At 38.0% G+C, this 15630-nt stretch overlaps 1 protein-coding gene across 1 annotated transcript; it reads right to left on the reverse strand.

Moving 5' to 3' along the window:
• Positions 1-12468: 12468 nt before the first annotated feature.
• LOC122672315 (protein ALP1-like) lies at positions 12469-13895 on the reverse strand. The gene is made up of 3 exons (XM_043869809.1): positions 13398-13895; positions 13068-13299; positions 12469-12941 (listed from the first exon to the last, which is right to left on the reverse strand). Exons 1-3 carry the CDS (start codon positions 13893-13895, stop codon positions 12469-12471), a joined length of 1203 nt encoding a protein of 400 aa, XP_043725744.1.
• Between the last annotated feature and the right edge of the window lie 1735 nt (positions 13896-15630).

Here is a 15630-nt window from a genome sequence, read left to right on the forward strand (position 1 = left end):
TATAATTCCATTAGAGCACCTTCGCTAGATGGCATCACTAGGGATTCAGTAGAGGGGATGGAAGAAGATGGTGGTGCAACAAGAAACAGCCACCACGCATCAAGGCAGCCCCTTGTGGGACTGCACACCATGGTTAACACCCTGTTTCCCATGGTTTCTAAATCCCAGCCGTTAGGGCAAGGATTACAAGCCCATCATCCAGAGAACCCCTTCCCTTACATAATTTTTTTTTATAAAAAGATTAGTGCAGCAATGGCCATATGGCCTACTGCCCGAGCCATCCTTAATGGCAGACAGCCCCTATCCCCAAAAAACTACTGTTATCTTTAGTTTGTTTGTTTTTTCTTTAATTAAACAAAATTGGCAGTAGCCATATGGCCTGCTGCCTGCGCTTATGAAGGCAGTGAGCAGCAGGCCATATGGTTCTCTGTCCGCAACCTAAACCCCCTCTCTCTTTTCAAATTCGACAGCCCCTATTGGGGTTGCAGTCATGTTTCTAAAAACCAGAAATTGAAAAGAAGAAAAGAAAAAAAAATAGGAAAAAGGAAGAAGGGAATAAGGAAATAGTCTCCAAAGTTTAAGAAACCCTAATAAAATTAAAATTTTAATGAAATGTATATGATCAGATTTATGTGTTCATTGACAAACGTTTGCTCTGATGCAAATTGTAGGCGGCAGCTAAAGCGATGCGGTACCGTATACATAATAAAAATTATAGAGACAGGATCTCAATGAACACATGTGATATCAAATCAATCACTGGGATAAGTAGGTTACCTAGAATGCATTGATGGCACGTTTCTCCAAAGGAATGCAGCACAAGAGTATGATCACAAAGCTTTACTCCAAATCCCATACCTAGCTTTAGGAAGAAGAAAACTTTGTTTTCTCTCTCAGAACTCTCCCTCAACTATTGAGAATAATTATGTTGTCCTTCTAGGGTTTGAACCAAGCCTCTCTTTAAATAGAAAAGTCTTAATTAGGACATTACAAATCAATGGTCAAAATCATATCAAGTGGTGTGATCCTAAAAGGTAGCCCTTTAAATTGTTTATAATTACACAAAAGAAAATCTCTACACTTTAAAGTTTTCCTTAATTGTACAAAAGGCATAACCTGAAAACCCCCTATAATGAAAACTTTTATTATACTTTCTCCCCACACTACCAGCATCCACAATGCACCCTCACAAGTATGGAAACAAAACGTCTCACCAAAATTGCAAGTGCACTGCATAATTAACCATGAGTATTAAGACCAATGATCAACCAAATTATTTGAAACTTCTTTCAAATAATAATATCTAATATTACCGAGGCCCCGGATTCCGATCGATCATTATCCAATAACTCACATACTTGGATGTTCACCCTATTGGGGTGTGAAACCTTATTGAGGAACACCCTCATTCACGCATATAAATCATATAACGAGCGTTCGGTGTTTAATCAGTCCTACCAGTAGACATCAACCATTGGATCACTACAATTGCATGAAATATAAATGCAACAATATGCACCTCTCAGGTATGGGTAAAAATATCTACAGAATTCTCCTTGCAAATACAATGACGGTAAACTAAATCAAGAATTCCAATAGATCAATGTTTGACATAATTAAGTGTCCACATTTATATTTTCATACTAATCTCCATTAGGAAAATATACAATGTGGCAACCTTAGAATAGAGTGTCCAAGTCTGTCCATAGTTGTGAACTAATAACGGTAAAAATGGACAATTGCACATTATCAAAATAATCACAACAAGCATATGAATATGAAAATGTATTAATTAATTTACTTATATTAAATTGGGTTTGATGGACACATACATCAAATGCAATTAATTCAATAGTTAGCATAAGTATTTGAATTATGGTTGATCTGTTTGTTTGTTTAAATAGTTAAGAAAATGGCAAGTTCACAAAATGAGAATGCCAAGTAGAGTCAAAACAATATAGATATTTTTGTCAACATTATGGTAAATGAATTAAGAGAGGGCAACAGAACAACAAGTACATTTAATAAGGCAGGGTGGAGAAACATTATGGAAGGGTACAATAGTTTTAACGGTGTCAAGTACTCTTATTTGCAAATGAGGAACAAGGTAAACAAACTCAGATAAGAGTACAATAGTTTTAAGTAATTACTTGACACAATCGATTTTAGTTGGAATAGTGTGACAAGAACCTGTATTGTTGATGATGACTCGATATGAGATAGGCATATAGAGGTATGATTATAACTTTGCTATTAAATTATTTTTTAAAGATAAATAGATGGTTGATATGCCTTACTGTTGTGTAGCTGATTTTGTATGTCAGGCAAACCCTACATGGGTTAAGTTTAAGAAACATGTACTACCACAATGGGCAGAGTTATGCATGATTTTTAGAGATACATATGTAAGTGGTGATGGAAGCATGGTCACTCAAAATGCATTGCTCATATCGAGGCAATTGAAATAGAGAGGGATGCTCATGAGTCTGTTGATGAGTCTAGCTCAGCTGATAGGATAGATGAGATACCTAGCACTCAACCTGAACCTACTCACACCCCAGCACGAAGTAACCCTCCAACCCACGGGCGTGATAGGACTCCTAATATGAAGAAAAGGAGGAGCAAATCTGGTGATTGGGCACTGGCCATGAAGGCATTCAAGACATGAGTAGATCAAGGATAGAGATCGAGGGATGCATCCTATCTAGTGCATTAACCCATCATACAACAAACTTGTATAGTATTACAAGGGCCTTGGATGTGCTTGAGACAGGGTATGAATTAGATGAGGTTACATATGAGAAGGCACTTAAAAGGATGATGTTTGACCCGCAATGGAGAGAAGCCTTGATTTCATGCCCCGCACATAGGAAGTCCATACTCCTTCGTACTCTAGGCTGATAATGGTTTTTTCTATGGTTGGTTTGGAAGATGTATGTTAAGGATAATTTTTTTTCTTTTCTTTGCTCATGGTGATGGGAAACAATGATGGAATTTGTGATTTTTTTTCTTCTTTTTTTTTCCCCCATTTTTTATGCTTTGGATGGTATGTTGCTTTGGATTCTGAATTGTTTAAGTTGAATTTAGTCTTAATATATGTCTCTATTTTAATTTTACCTCTTAATTTCTGATCTATTTTAGGAATGGCTCATAATGGTCGTGTGTCTAGTGAGTACTTGGAACAACTAGAAAGAGAAGACACAAAGGAAGAAGTGATGTTGTCTATTGTTGTCACACCCCACTCCCTACACCTAGGCGATGTGACTATGATACAACTTGTATCCTACACTTACACCAAGATCGACTCCTTTGTAGTGCCATGATCATTAATCCAACATACGAAATATAATCAGAGTAATAGCGGAAGCGTTATAATATCATAATAATAACAGAGGGTGGAAGTTAATCAAATGATAACATATTTATAGAGTGGCAGTTTATCTTATCATCACAAGGTTATCATTCAAAGTAACTATATTATATACAAATATTCGAATATATTCCAGTTCTAGTAAGCAAAATTATTCTTAATTACAACCTCCAAAACTAAAATTATAAAATAAGTACTCAAATGTTCAAATGAACCTTAATGCCCCAAAATCCTACTGTGCCCCGTAGGCACAAGCATCACAAGTGCAATCAGATCCCTGCTTTTCCTCCATGGGAGCACCCCAAACATCAAGTCCATCCGGGTAGGGGGATTCCACATCGGTAGCCACATCATCTCTTGCATCCACATCTAAAAATAAGGACCCTCAAGGGATGAGCTTCACTAAGCCCAACGAGTAATTAGATCATGCAAGCATACACAAATAACCATGAATGCACATATCATATGATGCATGGATGCTTTAATTGATTTTCCACCTAGTATAAAGTCTAAGTCCAGGTCTAGTACTACTACAATACCTTGGGCAACATCACTGGTCCTGAAAATGGTAAAGCCCAATGAGGTCAAACCCGAATTGCAATGGAAGCTTATAGTATCGAACTCCTCACTGAGATTGTCCGCAAACCCCCTTGACAAACCCCATCCTGGCATTCAGTCCAAAATTATGGTCGGCACCTGAACTTCTCAGTAGGGTGCACTTGTGGTCTTGCTCGACACCTAAACCCTTGTCGGTAAGGGTTGTAGTACTGAATACATCAACATCCTAACTAGCATACAACTATTGCATGAAAAGGGATACACATATGCCAAGGCCAAAGGTCGAGTCCATAGTGTCAAAATAACGGTCGGCCTAGTTATCCTTTCTCCCCTTTTAGTTTACATACACTGTCACTCCCCAAACCACCCCTTGGGAGGATTTGAGCAAGTAACCCAAATATCCTACGATATCCGTCAATCCTCTAGGATCCAAAAGCAGTATTTACATGTTACAAACCATAAATAAAAGGTAGATATATAATGAAAGTATATCAAAATGCAACGGAAGATAAAATCCCAAATACCTGTGTTATACCATATACATATCCATTTATGCTCAAAAGTACAATATTCTGATAATTGCACTTCTTGAAAGAAAGAAACTTAAATAATCTCAAAATTATCACTAAACAATAAGATGAGGAAGATCAATAGTTCCATTGACAGTATCGTCGCCCAAAAGTAAAGTAGTACCTACAATCACCTAAAAGAAAGATTCCACGAGTGTGAGCTCTACCGAGCCCGTGAATGAAATATAAACCATGCATGCACATGCAAGCACAATCATGGGTCTATATGCATGAGATTCATTCATATTAATTAAGCCACGTAACAACAAAACTAAGGCAAGTAGAAGTACTACTACAATCCCCAATACATGTATCCTTGGTGCGGGCTTTTAACCCCTTCCTGCGATACACCCATTGAGTTGTCGGAGAAAACCAGTCGACTCCAGCATCTACTTCCTTGGTCAACCCGACCAGCCCTCTATGATTGGCCTATGATACCACCTTTCTTAAAGACGGGTTCCTAACCGAATAATACCACTCGAGTATTAGCTCTCTCACAGACATCCAACACCTTAACCCCTGTTGGCAAGGGTTTGTAGCATGGGTAATGATACCCTAACCATATGCATTCTATATGACATAATATGAGTCGGGTGGTACCCCGCATCCCATTCTACGGGCCACCATAAGCCTCATTTTCAAACCGGTTACAGCATCTAGACTAGCAATTATATGTAAGCAATTCCATCAACAGTTCTCAATATAAATCCAATAAGAGAATAAGAGTTTATAAAGACAGAAAAGAAAATTGTTATTGTTATCATAACTCATTAGTTATATTACACCTACACGTATGGTGTAATTTCACTCACCTTGACTAACTCCTAATTGTTCTTCTATTTATCGGGTCCCGGTTGAACTTTGAAACATCTCTTCATACTCGGGGCTATAACCTATATTAATGGGGTCATTAGGATATGTTAAATACTGTTTCAGAAGGGTTAGAGTCCTAGGGTTACCCTGAACTAGGTTGGATTTAGATCCAAATACAAAACAGTGCTGACAGCATCACTGGGCCTTACACTAGGCCTTTGGGGAAACACCTAGTGCATCTCCCAGAGAGAAAAAACACAGCACTAGTGGGGTTTCTTTTTGGGATTCAATTGTTTCACTTCACAACAACCTTGGGGAGTGTTTATAGGTGTCCCCCCATGGCTGGCTCAAGTTTTGGTCCCATGGTCCTTCCTTAGATCATGGCCATTGGGGCTCATTGGTGCTCCCAAGGTAAAGATGATAGGAAGGTTGCATGGGGTAGGGGGTCATGATGGAGTTCATGTTTTAAATACCATTTTGGGGCCTTTGGTGAAGTTCTATAAGGTTTGGATTGGATTTGGTCACAAAACAGCTACTGGGCCTTTCACTGGGCGTTTGGTGAATCGCCTAGTGCATCTCCCAGTGCCTGTCCAGCACGGGATTTTTTAATCCCAATATGGATTTTTCTGCAGAATTCATCCCAATTCATTTTGGGATGGTTCCCAGGGTTTACTAAAACATATTATTAGGTCATTACAGTAGGTTTACATGATCCTAATCATGGTTTGCTATATTGGGTGATGGATTGGGTTCACACATACAAGGGTCAAGCAAGCAAGGCCAAGATCAGTCCCATAGCATCATTAATTCATATAAACAGTATAGAAATGGTCACAATAGTCCATTACAGTAGTAATCCTAAGCTATAAGATAAGTAATACACCATGCATGTAAGGATCTATAGCTCTATCCTATAATTCATGTGTTATGTGCATGTCTTGGCATTAAATTAACTATATACATGGCTGGAACATGAAGTTTGTGTACTTCCAGGTCTGTAATAGTGTAGATGAAGAGTAAAACATATAATTTGAAGCATGCATGCAAGGATTCATAACCATCTAAGTATTCTACATGACATTTATATAAGAAAGCATGGTAGGACATGGCTATATGGCTAAGCCTTAGGATTTCATACAAGGATCAGAGTTGGGAAACATGGTAGGAAGTGAGGATGGGCTCTTATGGGGAGGTTTACCTTCAGGAATGACCAGACAAGAATCAAACCCAAGCTCCTTCTTTTCTTTCCTTCGTCTTCTCCTTCCTTCTCTCTTCCAAAGATTCGAATAGTAGGAATATAATTCTACAGTTGAGTCTTCTATTTATAGGCCTAAGCTCACTAGGGTCTATTTGGTTGGGGACTATTTTAAGAAAAACTCATTATTTCCTAGCTTTTCTATGTGTAAGGCTAGATAGGTGGGTCTCACATAAGTTCATAGCTGGGGGATAGCTCCTACATGTCCTTGGAGATGTATTGAGGAGATACCATTGCAAGACACAGGGTTCCCATAAATTTGGAACAAAAATTACAAGACTTAGCAACTTTGGGCCTTTCACTGGGCATTTGGTGAATCACCCAGTGCATCACCCAGAGAATCCTGCTTTGCTCTTTTTGCTTGGATTGAAACAAAATTTTAGTTCACTTAAAGGCATAAATGGACAGTGGTTTCTTCTAATAAAAAGAATTTCTATGAGTCTAGTTTCTAACAAAATTGGAATCAAATAAAATGAGGTTCGGATGATGGAGTTATATTACTTTTATTAAACAGGGGTCAATCTGACAAAATAGAAGGATTCGATTCTTGATAGCAACTTGAAGTGAAATTTCAGCTCACTTAGAGACATAATTTGACAATGATTCCTTCTAAGAAAATTTAGCTCTATGAGTCTAGTTTCTAAAAAAAATGGAATCAAGGAAAATGAAGTTCGGATGATGAAGTTATATCATTTTAACTAAGTGGGGGTCAAACTACCAGAGTAGCAGAATTTGATTCATGAGTTGGGATTTAACATGCATGTATGGAATTGAGTTCTCATCATGAAATTAGTCATGCAAGATGATGTTTGGTCTGCAAATACTTTAACTCGAGCACTCAAGGTGATGAAGGTCAACATCAGTTTAACCTAGAACTAGGCCTAGGTCCTATGGTTGGATTTAAGCATGCACGCAAAGGAATTGGATTTATAATTTAATCAATTCATGACTACCCAAGCATGCATGATAATAAAAAAATTCATACCTAGTTATCCTAATATCTGAACTAAATCCTAGGTCTAGGAAAGAGTAAATAAAAGAAATCAGATGTGAGATTGGAGCATGCATGTATGGCATTGGCCTTTTCCAATTGTATCTACTTGGACAACTTTAACATGCATAACCAAGGACGGTTTAATTTAGCAAAAACAGAATTGTGTATGATACGAGGTCTAGGCAAAGGGGTAGAAAGAGAGCTAGAGTAGGTTTAGAAACTCTTACCTATGCTTAGCACTTGAGTAATCAATTCTCTTCTTTCTCCTAGCTGAAACAATGCCGAAACACCCTGATTGTTAATGTTTTCACATATTAGCCTTCCCTACATGTTTCATAGGCCAAATGTATCATGTATTCGAGTAGGGCCTAAGAAATCAAGAGATGGTACCTACCTTAGGCTATACATTTGGTGGTGAACTGTACAGTTGCAAGGAGTTGGTGTTTGCCTTCTTAACGGTATATAGGTCCTCAATATTAGGGCTACCTCATTAAATTTAACCACGGGATCAATGCACCATAGTGTACTGGTAGCTTTGACCTCGGGTTTTGGACCTTCAACTAAAAATTCCAATTACTCCGTATTTTTGGGCATAGGTTTAACACACACACACATACAAGAGTACGATGAATGTGATATCGAAGTAACGGTCGACCAGTCACAAACCCGTTTCCATCCTAATGCAGCAGTTATATCTAATGCAAGTTACCTCTACATGGCAATCCCAAGCCCGACACCCACTTATGGCACTTGGATCCCATTAACTACATCCATCTCATAACCATCACATGTCCACCACATAGCCATCATCCATATCCATAACTTATTGCATAACCATTATCCACAATCACATTCCATCCATAGCAGTTCATATGCAAACATCACACCCTAATCATCTAACATTCAACATGATAAGCATCCTAGTATTTCTAACCCTAAGCTAGCATTTAATATGGAATCAATTCTAATTTAACATCCATAGTGAGTAAGCATCACAACATGTTAAGCACATCATATGCATGAATGGGAATCATAAGGCATATATGAGAAACACGCCGAACTTAAAGTCGAGTATCTAATCCACTTACAATCGTTGTACTATAATCGATCTTGGGTTTCCGCATGCATACGCCATTATCGAAGGTATAAATTACCCTAAACAATCAAGTTGCAGGTGCACGTTAGCCGAGAGAAGGTCCGAGGTTAAACCCTAGGTCAAACCTTCAAAACAATAGGAAATAAATCCTTTGAACTGTGTCTGTGGTCTGTAGACTCCATCGTCTGTAGGCCTACGATCTGTGCAGGCATACCACAAAACCCTGCAAAGATTTCATTCTTGATGTAGGACTGCGGATGATGTCTACACAGTTCGTAGCCATCAACCGTATAGGCTAATTTTGCTATATTTCAACAAATGCCTGGGCTGAGGATGGTCAACGAACATGGGGACATCAAGGGCTCAATTGCAGACATCTCATAGCCTTCTAGGGTTGCTAATGGTCATAGGTTCATGACCCAATTAGGGTTCAATCACCGAATTGGGTTTCCAACCAAGAAATCCCCAATTCCAAGGTGCTTCAATGGTGGATTCATGGTGATGAGCTAAGGGGCTTGGAATTAGTAAATCCAGGCTTGCAACTGATGCTTCCAGCATTCGACTAAAGGATTAAAGCAAAAGGAATAAAAAACTCTAAGGTCTAAGCTCTATTTGGAAATCTACAACATAAACCCTATAGGTCAAACTATGATCCTGGGATCATGTCATGGTTCCCCTGAGAAAACCAATAAAAAGTATGTTTCGAGATCCCTAATTTAGGGAACTCCAGGGTTGTCCCTAGGGAACCCTAGGGTTGCCCTAGGGCACCCTAATCTGGCATGGGCACCCTGTTTTCAATTTTAGGATTATCCATGGTCGCCCACAGTGCCCTACAGGAACCCTAGTAGGGTTTGGTATGATAAACCAATGCCCAGTCCAATCATCCCTATTCCATCTCATGGATAGGGGGATCCATCCTATACTCGAATATCCAGCGTAAACAAATTGATTCGGGTTTCTTTCACATCCCATGAATAATCAATAATTAAAATCAAGAGGAATTAACAAAGAATTGCTAACCTGATGAGCCTCAAGTGTTTCTCCTCCAATAGACAATGGTTCTTCCTCCAATGAGCACTCCAAGTAAACAAATCTGAACCTCCAATGGTGCAGCCAAGGCTCTTCAAGCCAATCCCAGATGCTCTTTAGTTCTTCAAGCACAGATCTGGGTTTCTAAAACCTTAACTCTCAAACACAGTAGAGAGCAACAAGAAGAAGAACAAGAGATCACAAGAGAGAGAGAGGGGAGACCAAAACACATCCAAGAGGGGGCAGCCAGAAAACATAGAGTACTGTGTTCCCCCTCTGCATTTTGGTTCCTTTATATAATAGTAAGGTTTTTTAAAACCCTGGATGGAAAATTAAAAACCCAGTGAGAGTCAGACTCTCACTCTCTCTTTGTTTGGTAGTTTTGTTTAAACTCAAAGTGCTTCTAATTAGTGAAGAAGCATAATCTAATAGGGAATGATACAATTAATTACTTTATTTAATTTATGGATAATTACAATTAGTACCATATCCATTAATTAAATAAAGAATCAATTATTTTAGTAAATTCCAAATAACTCCCTACATGATAATAAATTATCATGTGCAACCCCCCACTAATCAACACCATCATTATGGAATCTAGGACATGTACACTTGTACTGCCAAACCCCATTCCATAGTACATGTCCATATAAGAGTGTCTGTGCATCTGATCGGGTCCCGCAAAACTCGATAAAACACTTTATTCAAATAATTATATATAATCCATTATTTTATGTAAAATAGATTTTGCAAAAAGCATTTCCAAAACGGCAATGGATCCAGATTTCGATTCGACCTTACACAGACAATCTCAATCTTGGTGTTCCCCCAATCGGGCAATGGTGACCATGTTGAGTAACTCCTTCACTCACAAAGTGTTCATGCATTCCCAGAACACCGGCTTTGACTCACTTGAGTCTCAGTCATAGATGAACCAAAGAATGCGATCACACTTTGCAGCGATAGGGTTCTCTCAAGTAAAGGGTGTTGGTGACACACATGTCTATCCCTTCCTACATCTGGCAGTAATATATGAGGGAATCGACAAAGTAGATTCTTTGCTAATACACACATCAATCATGTGAGTACTCGCATTTGTACCCCGACATCATATGTCTAGGCATACCTAATGCGATGACCATATGATAAGGGTGCCTCGCCCAAACCCTAGTCGTGATTACCATTTTAAGTAAAACTTACAAACACATAATGCTTAAAAAGTTTATATTGCATGTGATAATATTAAACCAAAATGTATAAAAGTTCAATACAAAGTAAAACCGAATTGAACCAGACCGAACCGGGTTTAATGGACACATAAATCTAACAAAACCTAATGAAATCAATGGAAATGGATATGAAGAGGTAGCTTACGGTGAGAGATAGATCAGCAGAGCAAGGGAGATGATCTTAAACTTGGAAGTAGCTCCAATTCCTTCTCCATGAAATCCTTGGGTGAGCTGAGCTATCAATGCATAGAAATGGTGGAGACGCTCAAGGAAAGTGTAGAAATGGGAATGGGACAGCAAGGTAAGCCTTCTTCCTCTCCTTTCTTCTTCTTCTTCCTTCTTCTCTTGCTCGCCACGTTCTTTCTTTTCTCTTTAGCTAGGAAATGAGTGAAAAGGGACAGGGCTAGGGTTTTTACCAATTATAGGATGGGAGTACTAAGGGTTGTTTGGTTGGAATAGGGTTTTAAGTCTTAAAAGCGTTTAAAATACATTTGGGTCCAAATGGGCATTAGTCTAGGTGTGAGAGTGACTATGATAGGTCAATTGAGTCTAAATCCACATGGGAATACGTAGGGTCAAGTCTCAGGTTAACTTATGAGGTGTCCATAGTCAAAGATTCCATTTTCGGACATTTTAAGCTTCTAAAAACTGTGCCTGCGAATGATGTTTGCACAGTCCGCAGGGTAATCCTGCATGATCTGCAAGGACCAAATCTTACTATGTTTGGCTCCAATTGCAATGGGGTCTTCTTCGGGGTCTTCGTACATGAAAGGGGGTTTTGTTTAGGAGTTTAAGGACCTAAATGCACATGATTTAAAGTATAATTCAATCAAATAGGTCATGGGCAGACTTACCCCCCAGACTTCCGAAAGTAGCTTCGGCATGAGGTTTAATCACTCCATTACTAGTCCTACAAGCAAGGTTCAAATTAGGTTAGGTTAGGGTGCAGTTGTAACAATGGTTCTTATAATACATGCACAAGAGTCAATCTACGGCTCATAATTGTGATGTGTGCATTTATTTTTTCTTAAAAAACCATGGTGTAGATGGCAATTACATAATTTTTGGTAAACAACAAAAACAATCCTGTTAAGTGCGACTCATAGAAATTTCTGTTTCTTCTAAGTTTTAGAAATGTTGCCATATAGGGCCCAAGTGGTTATAACTCATCAATTGATTACAAACTTCAAAGCTCATCAAGTGGGTCTTGATTATTAAGGGTATGTATGGTAAGCATTCTGATTCAAAAAATTGATTCTGACCCAGAATCAATTTTTTTTGTTTCTAAATTTTTGGAGTAATTCTGTACCAACAAATGTTGTATGGTAAAAAATTGATTCTGCTATTCAGAGAAACAGAAACATGTATGAATTGCCATTTTAATGGAAACAGTTTTCTTTTCTAATTCTATCAAATTACATAAAATCTCATCCCTAAGCACAATTTTCATAGTACAAATGAATGAGAAAATATCACTAATTTCAACATGTCCAAAATAATTCCAATACTAAACATAATGTTCTTACACATCAAAAAAAGTATTGATTAATTTTCATTCAATTGGAGCCATGTTTCTTGATAAAGCCAACTCGTTTGCAATGTACTTCCGAAATTCATCCATCTCTCTTACCCTATTTCGTTGGCTAGAATTACCATACTCAGGTGGGATGAAATCATCATCAGGGGGTCTCTCTAAATTGTTATCATCTCCAAACCACGCAAAATTTGTGTCAGTTTTTTGTTCATCCCGAATGAAGTTGTGTAGGGCACAACATGCAATGACGATACGACTTTGGGTCGAAAGAGGAAAACGTGGCATTTTGCTTAGTATAGGAAACCGTTGTTTCAATGAAGCAAAACCGCGCTCGATAACATTCCTAACACTCGAATGCCTTTGGTTGAAAAGTTCTTTAGCATTCTGCGCTCTTCTTGACTCGAAATCTCGGAGATGATACCGTTGTCCCTTGAATGGTGTTAAAAACCCTATAGTAGATGGATATCCAGAATCTACTACGTAATATTTGCCTACAATATAATTGGTGAAAGATTATATCAATATAATATTTTGATAATGTTTTTTATAAAAAAAAATATATATTGTGATAATGCTATCAACTGAATTTTACTAAATGATAACGGCTTTGTATTTACCTGGAGGAGGATGAGGAAAGTGTAAGGTTGGATCTGCGAGTGCCGTTGCAAATACTCGACAATCATTTGCGGATCCCTCCCAGCCACTATTCACAAAAGTGAATTTCTTGTCATGTGAACACGCACACATGACGTTCTGTGTTGTTTGTCCCTTTCTCCCTCTATAAGGTATTTGTTTGTGTAGAGGAACACGTGCATCTATATGAGTTCCATCGATAGCACCAATACAATCCTAATACAATCCATCATATGCACTGAATTAAAAACGTATCACAGTAAAATAAATAATGGTAATATGTATGTAAAAGTTTTCATTCAAATTGTTTTTACCTTGAAAAAAGGATACTTTTTGGGATCATTCTTAATTTCTGGGGCAATCTTATCAAATGGTGATGGTCTTATGTTAACTTCCCCTAACTTGAGGAAAGCCTCCAGTACTGTATTAAAATGCCTACCAATGGTCTCTGGTGAATGCTGAAAATGTTCAGCTATATCTCTTACCCGCTGGTTTCGACCAACCATAGTTATGAACATTGCTAGCTGCTCGTCAACTCTAACATATCGACTATCTTCCAACCATCCTTGCTCCCGCATTAGCGTACAGAGGTTGAAGAAGACATGTCGTTCCATTTTGTATTGTTCATAACACCTATCTACATGACCTTCCAAGACCTCACATACACGTTCTGGGCCTGTTAGTGCACTATCACGAATGGGCTCTCTAGTGTGTAGTGAACTCTCTTGTGCATACATAAGTAGAGTCATACACATAACCAAATCTTCTTCAGTTTCTTCCCTATCTAGTTCTTCCAAGTTTGAACCAGACATCCTAGAGTGTCATGTAAAATATGATCAATTAATAAAATATTAGAATCTAATGAAGGAAAAAATAGGCATACATTCTCAAATAAGAAAGTCATCAAGCATATAGAAATTATAGCAAACATCCAACATATATGATTACAATCATCCACCATTAAAAACATCCAACAGAATTAAATTGTACCATTACAGCCATCCACCATTAAAAATATCCAACAGAATTAAATTGTACCATTACAGTCATCCACCATTAAAAAAGGAACATGATATCAATGATTAAAGAAGTCTAAGAAATATGATCTTGCGGTGTGCAGGGCATGAAATGAAAGCCTCTCTCCATTGCGGGTCTGCCATTATCTTGACAGCTGCCTTCTCATATAATTCTTCATCTACATTGTTGACTGTCTCTAGTACCTCTAAGGCCCTAGCAATGCTAAATTGCATTTTAGTATTCCTGGATGTGATAGACAAACTAGCATCTCTCTCCAACCTTGATTTGACCATCACTTGAATGGCCTTGGAAGCCATTGATAAATCAGAGTTTCCCCTTCTTTTTCTCTTTGTATTTGGAGTCCTATTATGATAATGGGTTGGTGTATGTATGGGGGTAGCTTCAGGTTCAGAGTATACAAATGGATCGACTTCCTCAGCATCACTAGATTCCCCAATCTCCTCATCCATATTCTCCATACTCCTTGAGTCAACATTTGATGACACAGCATTACGACTACCTACATTCCCATCACCACTTGCATAAGTGTCTCCAAATATAATGCACAGTTCAGGCCATTGTGGAAGACCATACTTCTTGAACTTTGCCCATTTAGGATTTGCCTGACATACAAAAACACCAACAATCAGTAATTCTCATAGTACTCTTCTTTCCCCTTTAACAAAATTTTCTAAAAAATTATAAGCTAACCTGTATGTGTGTTTCCCATATAGATTCATCATCGACTGTGCAAGTTCGTGTCAAGCTATTCCACCCAAATCCAGTTGTATCCATCAACTTTTTGAAACTGCTATATTCCTGCCTCAGTTTTGCCATTTTATTCCTCAACTGGAGCATAGTATAAGATATACCAGTTTTTGCTTTGTATTCATTCGAAATGTTTCTCCAACCTGCTTTGTTAAAGGTTTGAATAGTCCTATTCCCCTTCCTAACCTCTCCTACCATTAACTCAACAAAAAGGTTGACATTTTCTTGGGTCCACCTAGCATTCTCAGTGACACCTTGTGAATTGGACATTTTTATTGCTTTCAAATCTAAACAAATAAGAAGAAAAAAATCAGCATATTTTCAAAAGAAATGTGCATTCAACAATCAACATGTAAGAAGAGCTCTAAATGCTTGTGGGGATTGAGTGAATATAGAACTCTAGAATAACATGGCATGAATGATAGATAACCCCCTTTTCCATGCCTAAAGTTCATGGTGTGCAACTCATAAGCATGTGACTTGACAAAAAACCATAGACATTTGTGGGAATTTGTTTGTTACATGTTTATAGCTAACTGAGAATCTCAGAGTGAGGTTTATTTTATTTCTCATTGTTCTCACATTAGTAGCAAAAATACCCCAGATGGAAATAGTAAATACCTCAATTCAAAGATGTAATAGCAATCCTGTAAATACTCTAAATTCCAAGACCAACAAACAAAGAAGAATAAGGTTTATGGTTTGGAAGGAATGTATTAAGGGAAGTTATTTCTAGAGAGTAATAAAAGATGGAGAAGGAAT

The sequence above is a fragment of the Telopea speciosissima genome, chromosome 8 (genome assembly GCF_018873765.1).
Source record: "Telopea speciosissima isolate NSW1024214 ecotype Mountain lineage chromosome 8, Tspe_v1, whole genome shotgun sequence".
Lineage (NCBI taxonomy): Eukaryota > Viridiplantae > Streptophyta > Magnoliopsida > Proteales > Proteaceae > Telopea > Telopea speciosissima.